At 42.2% G+C, this 20,393-nt stretch overlaps 1 protein-coding gene across 6 annotated transcripts in view; it reads right to left on the reverse strand.

Annotated features, from left to right (window-relative positions):
• AMOTL1 (angiomotin like 1) overlaps positions 1 to 20,393 on the reverse strand; it is a 128,404-nt gene that overhangs the window by 54,477 nt on the left and 53,534 nt on the right. For 5 of the 6 annotated variants that reach the window (XM_029208534.1, XM_029208533.1, XM_029208530.1 and 2 more), the window contains 2 exons: positions 15,072 to 15,218; positions 9,854 to 10,781 (listed from right to left, as the gene is read on the reverse strand). In XM_029208534.1, coding sequence (XP_029064367.1) covers positions 9,854 to 10,722 — 869 coding nt within the window. In that variant the 5' untranslated portion in view covers positions 10,723 to 10,781; positions 15,072 to 15,218. Of the gene's footprint in view, positions 1 to 9,853; positions 10,782 to 15,071; positions 15,219 to 16,261; positions 16,309 to 20,393 lie in introns of those variants that run through there. The other variant, XM_029208532.1, reaches the window with a different exon arrangement.

Genomic DNA, 20,393 nt, shown 5'->3' on the forward strand with positions numbered 1-20,393 from the left:
CGTTTTTAAATGGATTAACTAACTGTATGGAGGTTCCTTAAAAAACTACAACTAGAGTTACCATATGATCCAGCAATTCTACTCCTGGGCATATATTTGGAAAAGACACATGCACCCCAATGTTCATAGCAGCACTATTTACAATAGCCCAAATATGGAAGCAACCTAAGTGTCCGTTGACAGATGAATGGATAAAGGAGATGTGGTATATAAGCACAACGGAACATTACTCAGCCATAAAAAAGAAAGAAATAATGCCATTTGCAGCAACATGGATGGACCTAGAGATTATCATACTAAGTGAAGTAAGTCAGACAAAGACAAATATCATATGACATCACTTATATCTGGAACCTTAAAAAAATGATACAAATGAACTTATTGACAAAAAACAGAAATAGACTCACAGACATAGAAAACAAACTTACGGTTACCAAAGAGGAAGGCAGGGAGGGATAAATTAGGAGTTTGGAATTAGCAGATACAAACTACTATATATAAAATAGGTAAACAACAAGGTCCTACTGTATAGCACAGGGGACTATATTCAATATCCTGTGATAAACCATAATAGAAAAGAATATTTTTAAAGAATGTATATATGTATGTATAACTGAATCACTTTGATGTACAGCAGAAACTAACACAACACTGTAAATCAGCTATACTTCAATTTTTAAAAATGGGTTAACTAAAACATGTCTTTTAATTAATTTCACCTGTTTCTTTTAACTTTTTAAAAATGTGGCTGCAGGAAAAATTTAAATTAGATATGTGACCCAGATTACACTTCTTTTCTTTTAAGGATGTCAATGTCTTTATTTTTTTTTAATTTAGCCATTTTATTTTTAAAAAATTTTTATTGATGTGTACTTGATTTACAGTGTTGTGTTCGTTTCTGCTGTACAGCAAAGTGAATCAGTTATACACTGATTCTTTTCCCATATAGGTCATTACAGAGTATTGAGAAGAGTCCCCTGTGCTACACAGTAGGTCCTTATTGGTTATCTATCTTATATATAGTAGTGTGTATGTGTCAATCCCAATCTCCCAATTTATCCCACCCCTCCTTCCCCTCCTCACGTTATATTTCTATTGTTGAGCACTGCTCTAGTCCACATTGCATGAACACCAAAAGGCCTCATTTTGGAGACAATTCCAGAAATCAGTGAGCAACAAAACAATTCATGCAAACAGACTAGCAGTCCCCACTCTACTGTCCCCAGATTGCCCAAGCATCAGTGGTGAATAGCAAGCTATATTCAATGTATTAAACTATATATTTATCTACAATTAGGCCATCATGCTAACATTTAATAAGTATGGCTTGTGTGACAAAAATTGTCCAAAACACAACAGGAAAAGAAACATCAATGGATAAACAGACGAAGGATATGATCAAGTAATTCAGAAGAGAAAATGCAAACAGCTAAATACATTTCCTGAAGCAAACTTGTTAGTAGAGAAGTAAAATCAAAACAACTGTTTTCCATTTATCAACATTAACAATTCAGTTCAATGAATGTTTACTGAGCCTCTAAGCAAAGATTCTTTAAAATTCTCAAGATATGATACATATTAGCATTTCACCTGAGTAAAAAATAATATATAGAAAAATGACTAGAAGGAACTATGACAAAAGGTCAGAATGACTATCTCTAGGTGATGAAATTAGGGATGTTTTTTCACTCTTCATATTTTTCTGTTCTTTATACAATTTCTACAATGAACACGGATGGCTATTCAAAAAATTTTTCACTAAGTAATATATGTTATAGAAAAATTAGAAAATAGAGAAAAATTAGAAAATAAAGATAAGCCGAAAAATTAGAAAATAAAGATAAGCCAAAAAAAATCAGCAGTTATTCTAATAATCAGAGAAAGTAAACAAAATAAAAGAATTTTAAAATGAGATGAAAATAACAGGGCTTCTTGGCTGTGAAGAGGTTCAAATTTTAAGACTTCTCACTCAATAAAAATACCTCTTATTTACCTAGAGATTTCCAACTTAGAGTATTTTCTTATAATTTTCTAACCCTCAAAGCAACAGTGAATGGAGTATTTAACAATGGTTACGGCTGGATAATGGGACTGCAGGTAATTTCTATTTTCCTTCTTTTTTTTTTTTTTTAGGGAGTGGAGGAAGTGGGAGTTATCTGTATTTCTAGATTTTCTACAATGAACATGTTTCATTTATGTAAGGAAGAAAATCAGTTAGTTTTAGGAAAAATCAGCTGTAACAAGTTGCACGTAAGGAAACTGAGTCCCTGAGAACTTATTCAATTTGCTACAAAGTGGGAGAGCCAGGACTCAAAACCCCTCAAATCTTCTTTTCCCAAACCCACAGCCTTCCCACCTGGATCCCTTTGGTGGTGCAGACACGAGGCTCATAAATGTTCAAATTGAGACTAGGGTCTTGGGTAAGCTAATATCAAAATTATTGCTATGCAGGATGCGTATGGATAATCCTCTTGTTTGGAGAAGCCACTCATTTAATGCATTGCTGCGGGACCTGTGTTAGATTGCCTGAGAAAGTCACCTGAACTTGACCCTAGCCTTTTGAAATTCCCACACTGCAGAGTTGCTTCTCACAATAAACAGGGCATTTTATTTGGCTCATCCAGCCATAATTCAGCTTAAAAATTGTACAAACTCCTGAGTTTTAATGCTGGTATTCAAAACACATGTTTAGCTAGTGGAATTTTTTTTTTTAATTTATTATTATTACTATTATTTTTTGCGATACGCGGGCCTCTCACCGTTGTGGCCTCTCCCGTTGCGGAGCACAGGCTCCGGACGCGCAGGCTCAGCGGCCACGGCTTACGGGCCCAGCCGCTCCACGGCATATGGGATCTTCCCGGACCAGGGCACGAACCCGTGTCCCCTGCATCGGCAGGCGGACTCCCAACCACTGCGCCACCAGGGAAGCCCTAGCTGGTGGAATTTAAATAACACTCCCTGGCCTCACTTTTGTTAAGAGCAACGCATACTTGTTAATCCAGTAGCCTTGGGTCTAGCTCACATTTTGATGCCACATAGCAATTCATTTTCATAGGTGTCTAAACTGCAAATCAGCACTTTGCAAACACACTTAGTCCAAAAATCCTCCTTCCTCCTCCAGCCGTTTCCAACTCAGAGTAAGGCCGGACCATCAAACACTCTTTCCTGTACTACAGCACATTCCAGACCTCACGCCCACCCAGAGGTAAGACCTGCTCTTTAGCCTGTATCTTTATGCTTGTTCACGTTGTAAACTGCATTCTGGCTGCACTGTTGGATCGATGTGTGTTCTTGGGGAGAGGCTTTCTCTCTCTCTAATTCGCCACATGTGCCCCAGGGCTGTGTCCTCTTTGCTCCCTCCCTCCTCTCTGCACGGTCTTTTGACATGTTCCCAGACAGCATCAGGAACTTTGACTCTATGCTAAATAAAACCACACCAGGAGGTTTATCTAGGGGAAAATGTACAGGGCATTTTTTTAAAGGAAAACATGAGCGATTTGGGAGACCAGTCACACTATAGGGTCCCTCCATTAGTGCAGGAAACCGCGAGCCCCTTGCACTGATGGGAAGGATGGTGGTGGTGATGCCGGCTTGCGAAGAGAAGGAGCAAATGTGCTCTGTGGAAGGGGATCCACGGCACCGCTGGCTCTGACGTCATCTTGTAAGAAGATGCTTGTATCAGCCCAGGACAGAAGGGCTGGGTCAAACGCCACCACTCCTTGCTTTTATAGTATCTATCTACACACCAAGAATAAAATGAATACATTCATAGATGAATAAACTATCAATAAACAGTCACCACTCTTCCCTCTGCCTCTGGGAAGCTAGTAAATCAAACCCCATATGCTGAAAGGCAAGATTCAGCTAAGATAAAGGGCAGAAAAGGTAATGGACAGGCAGAAAGAGAGTGCCTTTCATTGACAGAAGTCATTTTTAGTCTTTTTCTCATACTGCCTGAAACATAAAAAATCATGAAAATCACTAAAAGAGTACTTAGCATCTTCCATAACTGAAACCTTCTGCTAAACACAGGCTAAAGCAAACAACTCCATGTACTGCTGGTATACTGCTTCACAGTCCCCGACCTCCAAATGAAAGCAAACCAAAGACAGCCGAAGCTCACAACCTACAGCTGTCAGCAAGGTTCAGCGCGCTCCTAAGTCTTCCGAGGTATCTGGAGAGAAAGGGGATCCTGGTCCCAGGGGGGCGGAACACAGGCTGGACATCAGGTGTGACATATAAATCTGATTAGAAATTCACCGGCTAAGTGACACCAAATAAAACCGGAAATCCTTGGCAGTGGTTGAGCGTTTACACTCATGGGAGAGGCACTGTGCGGCAGAGAGGTCCAGGGCTGCACCCCGGCTCCCGCACTTCCAATCTGGTGCCCGTGACTAAGTTACTTTAACCTCTCTCTCTCAGCCTGAGTTTTTATCAAATCATAAATCCCCATATCATAAAATGGGGATATTCAGAGTATCCATCCCTGGGAACTGTTTTGAAGATGTAGGAGGAGGACCCACACCGTGCCTGAGGCCTATGCTACCACTGCCTCTGTTCCATTGTTACCTGAGAAGGGTGGAGATGGAGTTCCAGAAACTGGAAAATCAGAGCAAGTATTAGAGAAAACAGGTTTTAGTTTATTCTGAAGCCATGAAAATATACAGATCACATGAACACAAAAATACCAAGGGCCAATTTTCAAAATCAAATCAATCTAACTAGTCAAATACACGGCCCCCGCCAAATTAACCAAGCTAATAATTGCAAATGAAAATTAAAAATTAACACAATTTGCCTATTACATTAGCAAAGTTTTTGTAATTATAATGACTAATGTTGGTCATAGGGCAGTGAAACAGGCACTATAATATTTTCATAAAATTATCTGGTATCAGAAGTCATTAAATATTTAACTAAAATTTACCCAATAATTTCATTTCTAGATAATGATGCCTAAAGAAGCAAACCAAAACATGGAAAATTCGATGTGCATGATGATGGTCTCTATACTATTTATAGAGAAAAAGATGTAAATGATATAATTTATGAAATATTATGCAGCAATAGAAAGGATGGTTATGAAAACAAACATTGTAGAAAAAAACTTGTAATATAATACTATCTAAAAAGAGCTAAGATACTAAACGGAATATAATCTATGATTACAACATGTGAAAAAATTAATTTGTACAGGAAAAATGTTAACAGTGGTTGTATTAAGAAAGTAGGATACTTTAAATAATCTTTTAGCATCTTTAGTTTCCACTTTTGGAAATATGGACAGATTTCTTTGGAAAACAAACATACATTTGACAACTGTGCTCCAAACTGCTTTGATGAAAATCAGATCATCCACTGGTATTCATTCGTGCATTCACTTCCATTAACGGTACAGACTGCGTAAGCCAAGTCACAACTCTTAGAAGTGCTCTGTTGCCCCAAAATGTGTCAGAGTTAATATCAAAATTCTTCCTTTTCTTTATTTTTTTTAAAGCCTAATTCTCCAGAGAACAACCTGTCCAATTCTCACCTTGTCCTTATTTATATCCATTTCCACTTTCAGGTTGAAGGAAACGGAAGAAAGGGCAGGAACAAAACCAGAGTCTCTATCCATGGCCACTCATGGTCCCCGGAGGTCCCCACCAGCCACCTCAGTGGGGCCAGGTCGCCCTAGTCCCTCCATCTCCCCAGCCTCACTAGCACGCTCACGAAAAAGGCCAAGGTGTGCAAGTCAAGCACACCTTGACTGGTGGTCTCTCCATGGGGTTTCCCACAAAAGAAGCCCATAAGCCACCACATCTCCCATCATTCGCAGATCAGAGCAGGTGAGAGAATTTGTAAGCTATGGTGACTCAGTAATGAAGGCAAAAGAACTCCAAGTTCTTCCTCATCTTATCTTAAGCTCTATGCTCTTTGGACCTTTCCACCTCTAGGCAAAACGAACTGAAGTCTCGACAGGCTGATGGGTTGGATCAGAACACTGAACATTCACAACATACTGAGGCCGTTTTTGCAGCACGCGGCCCAGACGTGGACCCAGTAATCTCAGTCAGACTCAGAAGAGTCTGAGATTACTGAGTCTCTCCGACTCAGAAGAGTCTGCGATGTATTGACCCAACAGCCCGCAGCTTCCCAAACCATCACTATTAATGACAAACTGATAACCCGTTAAGCATAAGGGAATGTGTCAGTGAAATTAAAAGGAGCCCTGCTCTTCTCGTGGGTCAAAGATAACTTGAACGTCAGACACTGCTGAACTTCAGATCCAACCCTTGGAGCTCAGGCCACACTGAAGGTGTCTGAAGCAGGGCTGGTGTGGACGCAACTTTGTTTACCCTGTCGGCCAAAGGTTGCACTGCTGGAGTCATGCTGGCTAGGCGTGGCCAGGCTCACAAAGGCGCCTTGTAGCTCTGAGGTCCAGCCTCAATGGCCTGTCTGTTACGTCTTCTGGGACATTTTGATGTGTCATGTGGACCCAGCTGTCAAGCCTGGCAATCAGGTCAAATCCTTCATACATTTCTTCTTCTTTTTGATGTCATAACTTTGAGACAAATGACACCGCCCACCAACAACCGGGTAGCCCTCCAGGAAGGGCTTCCCTCCTCCCCTTACTGTGTCTCCCACTCACAGCACATCTACTGCCAAATGACAAAAAGCAAAATGATCCACTTTATGCATTGCCGTTTAACAAAGAACAAAGCCGAGCAGAAGGAAAGGAGGCTTGTCTGGGGATATTTTCACTTTCTATCAGGCTCTAGAGGCCGACTTAAACAAATGTGAACTATCCCAAACCAAACTCTGATATGATTCTGGGATAAACATCATGGATTATTCAACTCTGACAAATCAATGTTCTAAAAACCAGAGATTTGAAGATTTCTTTTTCTTCTTCAAACCTGATAGTTTTTAAGTTTAAATTTCTCCCTGGATTAAGGAACCATAAAAGGGTAAGAATAAGAGCCCCCCCAGGCCCCATCTTGATTCCCCAGTGGGGTCAGACTGTGCCCACTGAGTTCTCCTGCCTGTCAGGGGGCCTAAAGGTTGGTATAGTGCTTCATAGCTGCCATCCCCCACCGAATGCAGGGAAATGTGTCAGCAGCTGGGAAGTAAGTGGCAGGCCGATCAGCCAGCTCTCTCTCTCTCTGCCAAGGCCCAGTCACTCCCTTTTTGCAAGATGTACGGCCAAAGTATGCCCTGCACACTGCCATTGGGGTGGCACGGGGAAACCTCAGCTCATTTGATTTAGAAACAGATGAATAAAGCCTTTGGTGAGAATGAAGACATATCCATGATAGGCAGTGGCCACTTGTCTTCTCTTCCCATGCTCCATGCTCTCCCTGAGCAGAGCAAGCTCAGAAACATCTAAATGCTGGCGATTCCCAAATGTGTATCTCCAGACCCAGTTTCTCTCCTGAGAGCTTGTTTTCCAATTGCCTTATTTCCAGCTGCCCTATTATTCCTCAACGTCCACAGCTAATCAATCATTAAATGATATCAATTCTATTTCTCTTAGCATATAAGGCTCCCCTATACCTATGTCCTCAAACCTAGGTCACCCTCACCAAGTCTTATCTGGACAATTGACCCGGTCCCTGAGGCCCTCCTGGCCTCCAGTATCCCCTTCCTCTAATTCATCCCTCGCTGCCATTGAAGTCAGCCTAGTAAACATCAACACAGTATCTACTGAAAAACACTGGTTCACCTAATTGTTTATGGATAAATTCTGAACTCTTTAGTATGACAGTCAAAGACCTTCACCAACCGGTCTCAACTTCCCTGTCCAAACACACCTTCTGCTACTTCTTACCCCACCAGTGCTCTGCATTATTGCAGCTCATGTCTGGCAAAACCTCCAAAGCTTTTTGTCTGAAGAAACGGCATCTCCCCTGCATAGTACCTACCGCTACTTCACCTCTACCCCACAGCTCTTATTTATTCTTCAAGACCCAACTCAAATGTCACCTCCTCTGTGAAGCTCTCCCTAAGCCCTACAGCTGTGAGTCACACTACCCTCTCTGGTGCCCTAATGCTCTCTGCATATTTCTATCCTAAAACAAACAGCACACTGCACCACAAGGATCTGTTAAGATGCTGGTTTCCCCCGAGACGATGCTGGAAGGACCTTGACGGTAGGAACCACATCTTTATCTCTGGACCAGGTACAGGGTTGCACAGAATACACACTCGGTAAGTGTTGCTGAATCCATCAACAGACGTAGGAGGAATTAAGGCAATGGAGGAATAAGGTTTTGACAGTCAGGTTACTTGAGCCTTGCTCCAGCTGCCTCAGAGTCGAGTACTGTAGGAATTTAGTTTCTCATCTGTTGAATACGGGGGTGGGGCTATATGATTTCTATGGTCCCTTTAACTCCTCTGTTCTAGAATTCAGACTACATTTTCCTTTAAAATCTACAATGAAGAGAGACTCTATAAAACCCCATGGTAATAATATGTTCCAGGAGTTTGGACACGCTCCACAAAGACAGCCAGGAAAATTGCTGCTCTGCCAGGCCACTGGGCTGAGCTCCCAAGGATGGCCAGCAATGGAGGCTCCTCCCCTAAACTCATAAATCCCCCGCTGCCTTCTGTCACATTTGGAGAAAATACCCAATTGCCCTCTTTTCTGTTTCACTCTGCATATTTTGGCCAAAATGCTGCTTATTAAATATTATGCACAAGAAAAAAAACAACGACAAAAAGCTAACACGCCTTGAAAATAATGAGTGCTAAAAACATGAATTAAACCACTAGGCTTACTATGGAAAACAGTATGGAGGTTTCTCAAAAAACTAAAAATAGAACTACCATATGAACCAGCAATTCCACTCCTGGGTATATATCCGAAAAAAACAAAAACATTAATTTGAAAAGATACACGCACCCCAATGTTCACAGCAGCACTATTTACAATTGCCAAGGTATGGAAGCAACACAAGTATCCATCAACTGATCAATGGATAAAGATGTGGCATATATATACAATGGAATATTACTCAGCCATAAAAGAAGAATGAAATAGGGGCTGCCCTGGTGGCACAGTGGTTGGGAATCCACCTGACAATGCAGGGGACACGGGTTCGAGCCCTGGTCCAGGAAGATCCCACATGTCACGGAGCAACTAAACCCGTATGCCACAACTACTGAGCCTGTGCTCTAGAGCCCGTGAGCCACAACTACTGAGCCCTCGTGCCACAACTACTGAAGCCCGCCCACCTAGAGCCCGTGCTCCACAACAAGAGAGAAGCCACCGCAATGAGAAGCCCGTGCACCACAACAAAGAGTAGCCCCCGCTTGCCGCAACTAGAGAAAGCCCACGTGCAGGAACGAAGACCCAGTACAGTCAAAAATAAATATAAGTAAATAAATAAATAAATTTATTTTTTTAAAAAAAAGAATGAAATAATACCATTTGCAGCAACACGGATGGACCCAGAGATTATCATAATAAGTGAAGTAAGTCAGACAGAGAAAGACAAATACTGTCTGTTATCACTTACATGTGGAATCTAAAAAGTACAACAAACTGGTGAATACAACAAAAAGGAAGCAGACTCACAGGCATAAAGAACAAACTAGTGGTTACCAGTGAGGAGAGGGAAGCGGGGAGGGACAATGTAGGGGCAGGGGATTAAGAGGTACACACTATTAGGTATAAAATAAGCTTCAAGGATATATTGTACAACATGGGGAATACAGCCAATATTTTATAATAACTACAAATGAAGTATAACCTTTAAAACCTGTGAATCGCTATACTGTACACCTATAACATATAATATACATCAACTATACTTCAATAAAAAAGAATTTTTTTTAATTAAAAAAAAAAACTTCTAGGCTTGATAATCACCTCGTTACCCCATACTCTGGGGGTGGCTGGTACCTCAGGACGGCCACTTCTGTCCTCGCAGGCTGGGGAGCAGGGTAAGGCTTGACCATCTCGTGGAGCATTCCCGGGTGCTGGTCACTGTAGAAAAGTCCATGCTCCTGGGTCTTGCCCACCGGGGACATCATTTGCTTGGTCTTGAAGGGGTACTCGGGTGGAGGACCTCGGGGATCCAGCACTTTAGCTGCAGGCTGGGCTGGGGAGGGCCCCCCGCCCGCCTTGAACCCCTTTCCGGTCCCTGGGCCAGGGAGGTGTTGCTTTGCACCGTTCCTCTCCAACGACAGCTGCATGATTCTCTCACTGAGAGAGCGGACGTGGCCCTGCTTGAGCTCCTTCAGCGCCTCGTCCTTGTGCGCCTGTCCGCTGTTGGCGCGGTTCACCGTGGGCCTGCCCTCAGTCCGCGCCTTCTGACTGGCGCCCCCGGCCATGTAGTAGCCGTGACCCACAGCCCCCTGCTGCTGCGGCGGCGGCGGCGGCGGCTGCCCCCGGAAGAACTGGGACTGCGCTTTGGCCTCCTCATACGTGGGCAGTTCCTCGTTGTTCTGCTGAGGCTGCGTGGACCGCACCTGTTTCTCCATCACCGTGTTGTCCACCTGGTGTTCCTGACCCTGCGGTTCCTGGCGTGCCGACTGGTAGACCATTTGTGGGTCTTCTTGAGTGAGGTTTTCCGTGGAAGAAAAGTTGTTTGTGGGGTGGGCTGGTCCTGCACTCCCTGTGGCCTGGTGCTGAATGGCCAGCAAGTTCATGTTCTCAGTCGGGGTACCATAGCGCAGTTGCTCCTGGATCAGCCGCTGTAACACTGTTCCAGCTGCCACATCCTCGGAACCTCTCATTTCCACCTCTGAGATCCTCAGGAAGCTCGGCGGGTGGAAGTTACAAAGAGGATCCTCAACTAGAAGGTAAACACGGGAAAAAGATGTCAGGCTGTTCCACGCAGGTATAGGTCTGGACGCACATGGTGAATAACGAACTTTCTAACGACAGAGGCATTTAAAGATTTCCAATACACCGTCACTCCCATTTACCCTACAGTTTCTCATGGAAGCATCTCTCCAAATCAAAGTGTCTCTACTACTCTCCCTTCCCTTGCCTACCGTTTTCTCCTAGACCTTGCTCGGGCCTTCAAGCCCTCCCTTTCCTTTAAGCTCCCCACCGACCCCTTCTCTTCATCATATAAACAGGTCAAGTCTTTCCCATCTTAAAAAAAAAAGAAAAGAAAAAGAAAAAAAAAACAAGCAAAACTCAGAACCAAACAAAAAGAAACCATCTTTTCATGGCTCTACATAAACCTCTAAGTGCCACCCTGCAGCTCTCCTCCCCTTCTAATCGTCCTCAGAAAGCAATCGATACTTGCCATCTCCACTTTCCGAATATGCCGTCCACTGCCCTCCCTACCGCTCTGATTAGTAATCATTCCCAGGGAGAACTTTCCAGCCTAACCTTTCTGAAGCATTTAGCATGTTGATCACCCACTTCTTGAAATGCTCTCCTCACTCAGCATCCAGGCCACCCCCTCTCATGGTTCGGGATCCTGCTGTTTCTCCGTACACTCCATCTCTGGCTCCCTTTTCTCCACCTGCCCCTTAAATCCTTTCCCACAGCTCTGCCCTGAGCACTCACCCACCCTCACTTTGACAGATTCTCATCTCATCCACCGCTCGTCTGAACCTACTGACCCACGGCCCACCCATTTACAACCACCAGCCGATGGCCCACAGGTCCTCCAAACTCAACGTGTCTTCCTCAGCCCATCCAAACAACCCCTGGATCCCTGCCTCGTCTACTCTTTGCCAAGCCAGAAACCTGAGAGTTTTCCAAAATTCCTTCCTCTCCCTTACCCCCAACATCTGGTCAGCGCCTGCCTGTCAATTCTACCTCCGAAATGAAACATCTCTCCCAACTCTCCCCTTTATTCCCCTGCCAGTCTCCAAGTTCATTATCAATAACCACAGTACAACCACAAAAAAACATTTTTAAGGAGCATATGATGTGCCAGGTATTGTACTAAATTCCCTCCTTTATTTAGTTTAGTCCACATATAATCGCATGAGGCAGGTATTAATTCCCCCATCTCACAGATAAGGAGAGAGGTTTAGAGAAGGTAAATCACCAAGGTCACAGAGGTAGGAAAAGACAGATCCAGGATCCGACTCATTCCACAACGAAATCTGTGTTCATTCCGCATGACAAGCCCGTGGAGCCTCATACCCAAACCATTTCAAGAGCCCCCTCATCTATTTCTCTGACACTAGTCTCTTTTCCACTTCCAAACCCACCCCCTCAGACTCCAACTTATCTTCCCCACTGCCCTAAGATTGTTCAAACCGGAAAACTTAATCATATCACCGCTCTGCACAAAATTCCTCGACAATCAATTATAGGATGAAACTGACAATCCATCACAGGGTGTAGCAGGCATTGCTTTGTCCATCCAGCAACATTTCATGCCATCACTGGCCCCCTCACCGGCAACCCCTTGGAGTTCAAGTTCCAGCAATACCCTAAGAAGTTCCCAGACATGCTAGCCCTCTCAGGCCTCCAGGACTTTGCTCCCATCCATCCCTCTGCCTAGAAAGATGCATCTCACCACACCCTTCTTGGGAAATTCCTAGACATGCTTTGAGTGATGGCTCCAAAGCTACTTTCTAAGTAGAACCCTTCCTGCTGTAGCCCAGCGGGCTTGAGCCCTCCTTCTCCAATGTCGGGGCTCCATTATTATACCTCCCTTAGAGCAATCATCACAATAGATGGCAATTACTTATGTACACAGACTCTAAGCTCCTTAAAAGCAAAGATCTTGCCTCCTCAGCTGGGTATCCCTAGCACACAACTCAGTGCCTGCATGTAATGGGGGTCAAACATGTAACCAGTAGAAGAATATCTGAGCACCGTGAAATATATAATTTACCCCATTTCACAATAGTACTAAGAAGTAGTGTTAGGATAGCAAAAATTCTACTACTTATTACTGGCAAGACTTTGAGCAAATCACTTGCTCTCTTAGAGCTCAACATCCTCCCCTGTCAATAGAGGGAGCTGAGCTAGCCCCTTAGAGATAAGCAGCCTTAGAGATAGCAGCCTTCACTCTTACAATTCCATGCAGTGATGGTTCTTTGTTTTTACATATGCACAGGACACATCATTTTCCCCCAAACCGTCTTTCTTCCCCAAGGTTGCCTTTTTTTTTTCCTATGAATGGCATCCTCACCAGGGACAACCAGATAGAAATTTCAGATTCAGTTTTGATCCTTTTGTCTCCTTTGCTCCCTACATTTAATCAAGTGCCAGGCACTTTTCAGTCCACAGCGAAATGAGGAAAAATGAAGGTGGTGTGATATGCTTACAAGATATAGAAACACACATATACATGTGTATATACCTAGACATAAGTCATTGGGTTTATTGTCTTCTTTTGGCAAGGGATTCTGTCAAGGATTACATCCCTCTTACACTCTTCAGTATTAAAATATGAGAAAAGGTGACCGTAGATGACATTTTGAGTGTCTCTGTAACAGTAAAGACTGCAGCCCCAGCTTCCATGCCCTCAGCTACTCCCCGGGTTCCAGTCCCCTAACCAGTTGTCTAAATGTCCTGAGCAGCCTAATATCTCTTGCCTCTGGCCTCTTCTCCTTTTGATCAACACTGTATTTATCTGTATTTGTCTACTAGAATTCAAGCACCAGAGAACAGAGAGTTTTATCTGTTACGTTCACATGCCGTATACCCAGTGCCTAGAATACTACCCCAATATACAGAAGGCATTCAGGAAAGAATTGTGGGGGGCAGGGATAAATTAGAAGTTTGGGATTAACATATACACACTACTATACATGAAAGCGATAAACAACAAGGACCTACTGTATAGCACAGGGAACTATATTCAGTATCTTGTAATAACCTATTCTGAAAAAGAATAGATATATAGATAGATAGATATACATATAACTGAATCACTTTGCTGTACACCTGAAACTAACATAGAATTGTAAACTAACCATACTTCAATTAAAAAAAGTGGTTAAAAAAAATAAATAATTGCCAAGTAAAGAACTTTACAGACTGGTTCCTGAAGCTCAACTCTGATCGACCCCAAAATCACACCTCTGTGACCTCAGGCAAATTACTTGGCTTCTCTGAACCTCTCTGCTCTGTATAATGGTCAGGCTTCATACCTGCCTCACAGGACGGCACGTGGAGTAAATTCAAACTTATTCCTCACCTTCAGAGAAGGTGTACAGTAACTAAGATTTAAACCAGAAGTTCAACAACAAAAATTTTTAAACAACAGAAACAGATCATTGAAAGTCCACACAAGATGAATTGCCAAATAATTGTAATAAGTGATGAACAACCCCAGGAAAGCGATTAACAGTGTGGGTTCAGTTGAGCCATCACTCACTCTACAAATACCAACTGCCAACCTGCTATAGTCAGGCATTCTGATAGGTGCTGGGGTTAGGAGAGTGAAGTGGACAGTCCTTACCTTCAGGGCTTAATGAAATAAGCAAATTCAAATAAAAATCAACATTTTAAAATAAAATGAATAAAAATTCAAATAAAAATATATATCCAAAGGAAAAAGATTTTTTTGGATGAATAATAAAAGGAATGGTGTCTCATTAAGCATGAAAACTACTGAATTTCCTTTTCATACGCACACTTGGCAAGAACCCTGAGATCTTCTTTAAAGTGGTTTTGAAGATGCCTTTTCATGGTTTAACCAATCTCATAAACCCTCAAAAATAGGCAGAAAGTTTTTACAAAGGAAGCAGTTCCTTCCCGACTATAGTTTTCAATTTCTCTGAATTTCTGAATCATTTGCAAAAAGAGCTAAAAAAGGAAAGCAGAGAAGAAAAAAAAGAATGAAAGATTCTGGGAAAGAATACAAAAGAATATTTAGGAATTAGAAGAAAATGAGGGCATAAATGGTATAATTCTGAAGTTCCTACATACTTAGGAACTCTGTTGACAGGGTCATATATTATAGTAAAACAGTCTATTAAAACCTTGTTAATGTTTACCAAACATTAAAAATAAGGCACCTACCAATACAGAGACAACCAATAATCCAATATGCTGATATTTAAAACAAGGATAGAGAAAAAATTATGCAAAAGAGCGAAAAATAAGAAACATAAGATTGTTCTGCTTTTCCAACACAAGTGCCAATAAAAGAACTTACCAACTTTTTCCCTGATGCTACTGTTTGCCTCCACCGTCAAAGATGCTTCATGCCTCCCAGAATAGAGCTGAAAGTCTGGGAAAAAGTAGTTGGGGTCTTCCAGAATCTGGATGGGACTACTGGGGCTGTAACAGGCAGGAGGGGGACCTGGGGGCAGAAAGCAAAGTGCATATTAGCGCCAATGAAGTCCTCCTCTCCCTCTTTGCCGTGTGAGTCACACTAGCTGTTCTCCCACACACATTTCCACTGGCAGTGGCAGCTCTGTCTTTTCGATTCATAAAATTCCAAAGTTACTATTCAGAATCATCACAAGTCTAGCCACCCACCAAAATGACCCGTGAGGTCACAATAACAATTTTCAAGACACGCTGAGTGAAGGCAGGGACCCTTCCTCACAACCTACTTCCAAGGGCAGCAGCAGAAACACTGGCAGAAATCAAGTCCCCTTGAGGAACTGGACAAGTCACCAAGTTTGGAAAGGTCAAGGTGGGGGACAGAAAGGAGGGAGGCAGGGAGGCCAGAAAAGGAAAACTAAAAGGGGAAGGGCAGCTGTCTCTTGGAATGTATGAAAGATGCAGAGAGGAGTGGTCATTTTGCCAGACCACGTGTTAGCAAGGGCCTGTCCCAACCCAGGACAGAACGCTCAGCCCCACTCTGCGGGTTCTGGAGACTCGTGTGGCAGTGTGAGCCCGGGTCATGGGTTCTGGCCCTCTGCCAGGCACTGACCTTTCAGCTCCTCTGTATCTGCCTCACACTCAAAGAGGAGTGTGCTTCCTGATTCAATTAAACGTGACACTGTGTTCAATTCTACAGTCACTGAACATGAGATACCACTACAGCGACACCGATCTGGCATCTACAACATCGTGGGAACACTCAGCGGGATGGGTCTGGGCTGTCTTTCCTCTCTGCACTCGTTTCTCTGCATGGGCACCAAGTTGAAGGCTCTTTCTGGCAAAAGTAACTCAGTTTACTCTGGGGAAAGAGTCAGGCTATTTTTTTTTAAATTAAAATCCTTGCCCCAAAGGATTCCATAATATACGCAAATCAATCAATGTGATACACCATATTAAAAAATTGAAGAGTAAAAACCATATGATCATCTCAATAGATTCAGAAACAGCTTTTGAGAAAATTCAGCACCATTTATGATAAAAACTCTACAGAAAGTGGGCATAGAGGGAACCTACCTCAACATATAAAGGTCATATATGACAAACCCACAGCAAACATCATTCTCAATGGTGAAAAACTGAAGCATTTCTTCTAAGATCAGGAACAAGACAAGGATGTCCACTCTCGCCACTATTATTCAATGTAGTTTTGGAAGTCCTAGCCACGGCAATCATAGAAGAAAAAGAAATGAAAGGAATACAAATCGGTAAAGAAGAAGGAAAACTGTCACTGTTTGCAGATGACATGATACTATACATAGAGAATACTAAAGATGCCATCAGAAAACTACTAGAGCTAATCAATGAATTTGGTAAAGTTGCAGGATACAAAATTAATGCACAGAAATCTCTGGCATTCCCATACACTAACAATGAAAGATCAGAAACAGAAATTAAGGAAACAATCCCATTCACCATTGCAACAAAAAGAATAAAATACCTAGGAATAAACCTACCTAAGGAGGTAAAAGACCTGTATGCAGAAAACTGTAAGACACTGATGAAAGAAATCAAAGACGACACAAACAGATGGAGAGATATACCACGTTCTTGGATTGGAAGAATCAATATTGTGAAAATGACTGTACTACCGGAAGCAATCTACAGATTCAATGCAATCCCTATCAAATTACCAATGGCATTTTTTACATAACTAGAACAAAAAATATTAAAATTTGTATGGAGACACAAAAGACCCCGAATAGCCAAAGCAGTCTTGAGGGAAGAAAACGGAGCTGGAGGAATCAGACTCCCTGACTTCAGACTACACTACAAAGCTACAGTAATCAAGGCAATATGGTACTGGCACAAAAACAGAAATATAGATCAAAGGAACAAGATAGAAAGCCCAGAGATACACCCACACACCTATGGTCAACTAATCTATGACAAAGGAAGCAGGATATACAATAGAGAAAAGACAGTCTCTTCAATAAGTGGTGCTGGGGAAACTGGACAGCTACATGTAAAAGAATGAAAGTAGAACACTCCCTAACACCATACACAAAAATAAGCTCAAAATGGATTAGAGACCTAAATGTAAGGCCAGACACTATAAACCTCTTAGAGGAAAACAGGAAGAACACTCCTTGACGTAAATCACAGCAAAATCTTTTTTGATCCACCTCCTAGGGTAATGGAAACAAAAACAAAAATAAACAAATGGGACCTAATGAAACTTCAAAGCTTTTGCAAAGCAAAGGAAACCATAAACAAGACAAAAAGCAACCCTCAGAATTGGAGAAAATATTTGCAAATGAATTAACCAACAAAGGATTAATCTGCAAAATATATAAACAGCTCATGAAGCTCAATATTAAAAAAACAAACAACCCAATCCAAAAATGGGCAGAAGACTTAATCAGACATTTCTCCAAAGAAGATATACAGATGGCTAAGAAGCACATGAAAAGCTGCTCAACATCACTACTTATTAGAGAAATGCAAATCAAAACTACAATGAGGTATCACCTCACAGCAGTTAGAATGGGCATCATCAGAAAATCTACAAGCAACAAATGCTGGAGAGGGTGTGGAGAAACGGGAACCCTCTTGCACTGCTGGTGGGAATGTAATTCAGCCACTATGGAGAACAGTATGGAGGTTCCTTAAAAAACTAAAAATAGAATTACCATATGACCCAGAAATCCCACTACTGGGCATATACCCAGAGAAAACCATAATTCAAAACCACACACGCACACCAGTGTTCATTGCAGCACTATTTACAATAGTCAGGTCATGGAAGCAACCTAAATGCCCATCGACAGACGAATGGATAAAGGAGATGTGGTACATATATACAATGGAATATTACTCAGCCATAAAAAGGAACAAAATTGGGTCATTTGTAGAGACATGGATGGATCTAGAGACTGTCATACAGAGTGAAGTAAGTCAGAAAGAGAAAAATAAATATCGTATATTAACCCATATATGTGGAACCTAGAAAAATGGTACAGATGAACCAGTTTGCAGGGCAGAAATAGAGACACAGATGTAGAGAACAAATGTATGGACACCAAGGGGGGAAAGCAGCAGCGGGTGGGGCTGGTGGTGTGATGAATTGGGAGATTGGGATTGACATGTATACACTGATGTGTATAAAATAGATAAGTAATAAGAAACTGCTGTATAAAAAACTAAATAAAATAAAATTCAAAAGTTCAAAAAAAATAAAAGGCCTTTTCTATTAAAAACTATATATAGACATATATATAGACATATATATATGGTAGCTAAACATGAATATCAATTAGATTAGTTACAAATACAAGGAAAAACAATTTAGAGAGTTAACGGCTAAGGACATCTTAGTGCCTTTTCCGTTAACTATAATGGATCATTGTATAGTTTGTCCTGGCCTTCTCCTCGTCACGTGTAGAATTAATCCATATCAAAACTTTCTTGTACCCAAACCTGAAGGTTTGTCCACAGCTGTCCAAAGTTTACCTCGACAGCTTCCCTTCCATCCTGGATATCCTTTCCCTAGCATTCTGGACAATGAACCCTCCCCTCTGATTCTCCACTGTTGGTGGAGATAAGATAGATGGTACAAAGCATGCCAAGAGACTTCACAGGGTGGCGGCACCTCACTGGGTCATCAGAATCCAAATTTTGCCAATTCATTAATTTACCATGAGAAACACAACCACCAGAGGGAACAGTCTCTTATGCCCTCCAGGCCAGCTAGCACTTTTACTGTTTTGACATTTCCAAAAGAAGCCAAATTACAACTTGGAAGTTGCATGGTGAGCAAGGAGTCCCAGTAAGGGAGGTAGATGCATGATCAAATGATGGATGCGACTAGGTAGAGTTGTCTGATGCCTCCATATCCCTCAAAGGAATTTTCCCACCCAGACACCCAAGCAGCACCCATTTCTCGGTGGCAATTTACCCGAGTTGTAGACAAAACTTTTAGGAAAAATATTATCTGAGATGCTTGTGTTACTGACTGTGGAACCCGAAAAGGAGTGGGCAATACAAGCCTCAGAATTAAATCTGATTACTTTGGTCTATAGTTCCAATAGAAATTGTTTCAACATTTAGTCAACATGTTCCTGGCATTTTCTAAGTGTCAGGCACCATGCTAGAGCAATAAACAAGACAAGAACTCTGCCGTCAGGAGTCTCATAATTCAGTAGGAAGCAGACATGTTGGCTGGCAGTTACGATGCAGGGTAGCGTTGGCTGTAACAAAGGCTTGTTCTAGATACAGTGGGAGCTCAGGACAAAGGGCCTAACCCTGCCTAAAGGTCAAGAAAACCCGCACAGAGGCCAAGGAGCTTAAGCTGATCCTGCTTCAGTATCTGATTTTCACAAGGAAAGAAAATGCATTTTTATGATTATGTATTACCAATAATACAATCATATAGAGGGCTGCTGTTAGTCTTATGGTACGTTTCTGTTTAATTTTATACATTAAGATTTGTACATACAAATTTGGAATCACACAGTGTCATGCTGCTGTCACTTAGCATGATAACATGAGTTGTTCTCCTGCGATGTAATAAAAATACATTAAAAGAAAAAATCCTTGCCCCAGAGGTAATTCCATTAGAAGAAAAATCATGTTTTACAGCCATCACTTCGAACAGGTCATTTGCAATTTCTTGCTAGGATTGTTATCTACCCATTTCCCATAAGGCCCAAGCTAGTAGTAAGCAACTAATTATTCTAAGAGGCTGTAAGATGGAAATTTACTCAACTTCTTCCTGAGTTTCTCTACCTCAACCCATGAAATAATATTTGCGCGTGTTGCTCACGTGTATCATAAGCATGTACAGACTAGAGAGAAAAAAAGAAAAAAGATTTTGACAACCAGAATATTTATCTTACAACGTTAAAATAAATAATGTAGTTGTGACTTAGATCTTAAGGATGAATAAAAACCGAGTGTGAATGACATACTATATAAAGATCAGCCTAGGGGCTTCCCTGGTGGCGCAGTGGTTGAGCGTCCGCCTGCCGATGCGGGGGACGCGGGTTCGTGCCCCGGTCTGGGAAGATCCCACATGCCGCGGAGCGGCTGGGCCCGTGAGCCATGGCCGCTGAGCCTGTGCGACCGGAGCCTGTGCTCCGCAATGGGAGAGGCCACAGCGGTGGGAGGCCCGCGTATCGCAAAAAAAAAAAAAAAAAAAAAAAAAAAA

Source organism: Monodon monoceros, unplaced genomic scaffold (genome assembly GCF_005190385.1).
Source record: "Monodon monoceros isolate NGI ecotype Baffin Bay Population unplaced genomic scaffold, NGI_Narwhal_1 Super_Scaffold_7, whole genome shotgun sequence".
Lineage (NCBI taxonomy): Eukaryota > Metazoa > Chordata > Mammalia > Artiodactyla > Monodontidae > Monodon > Monodon monoceros.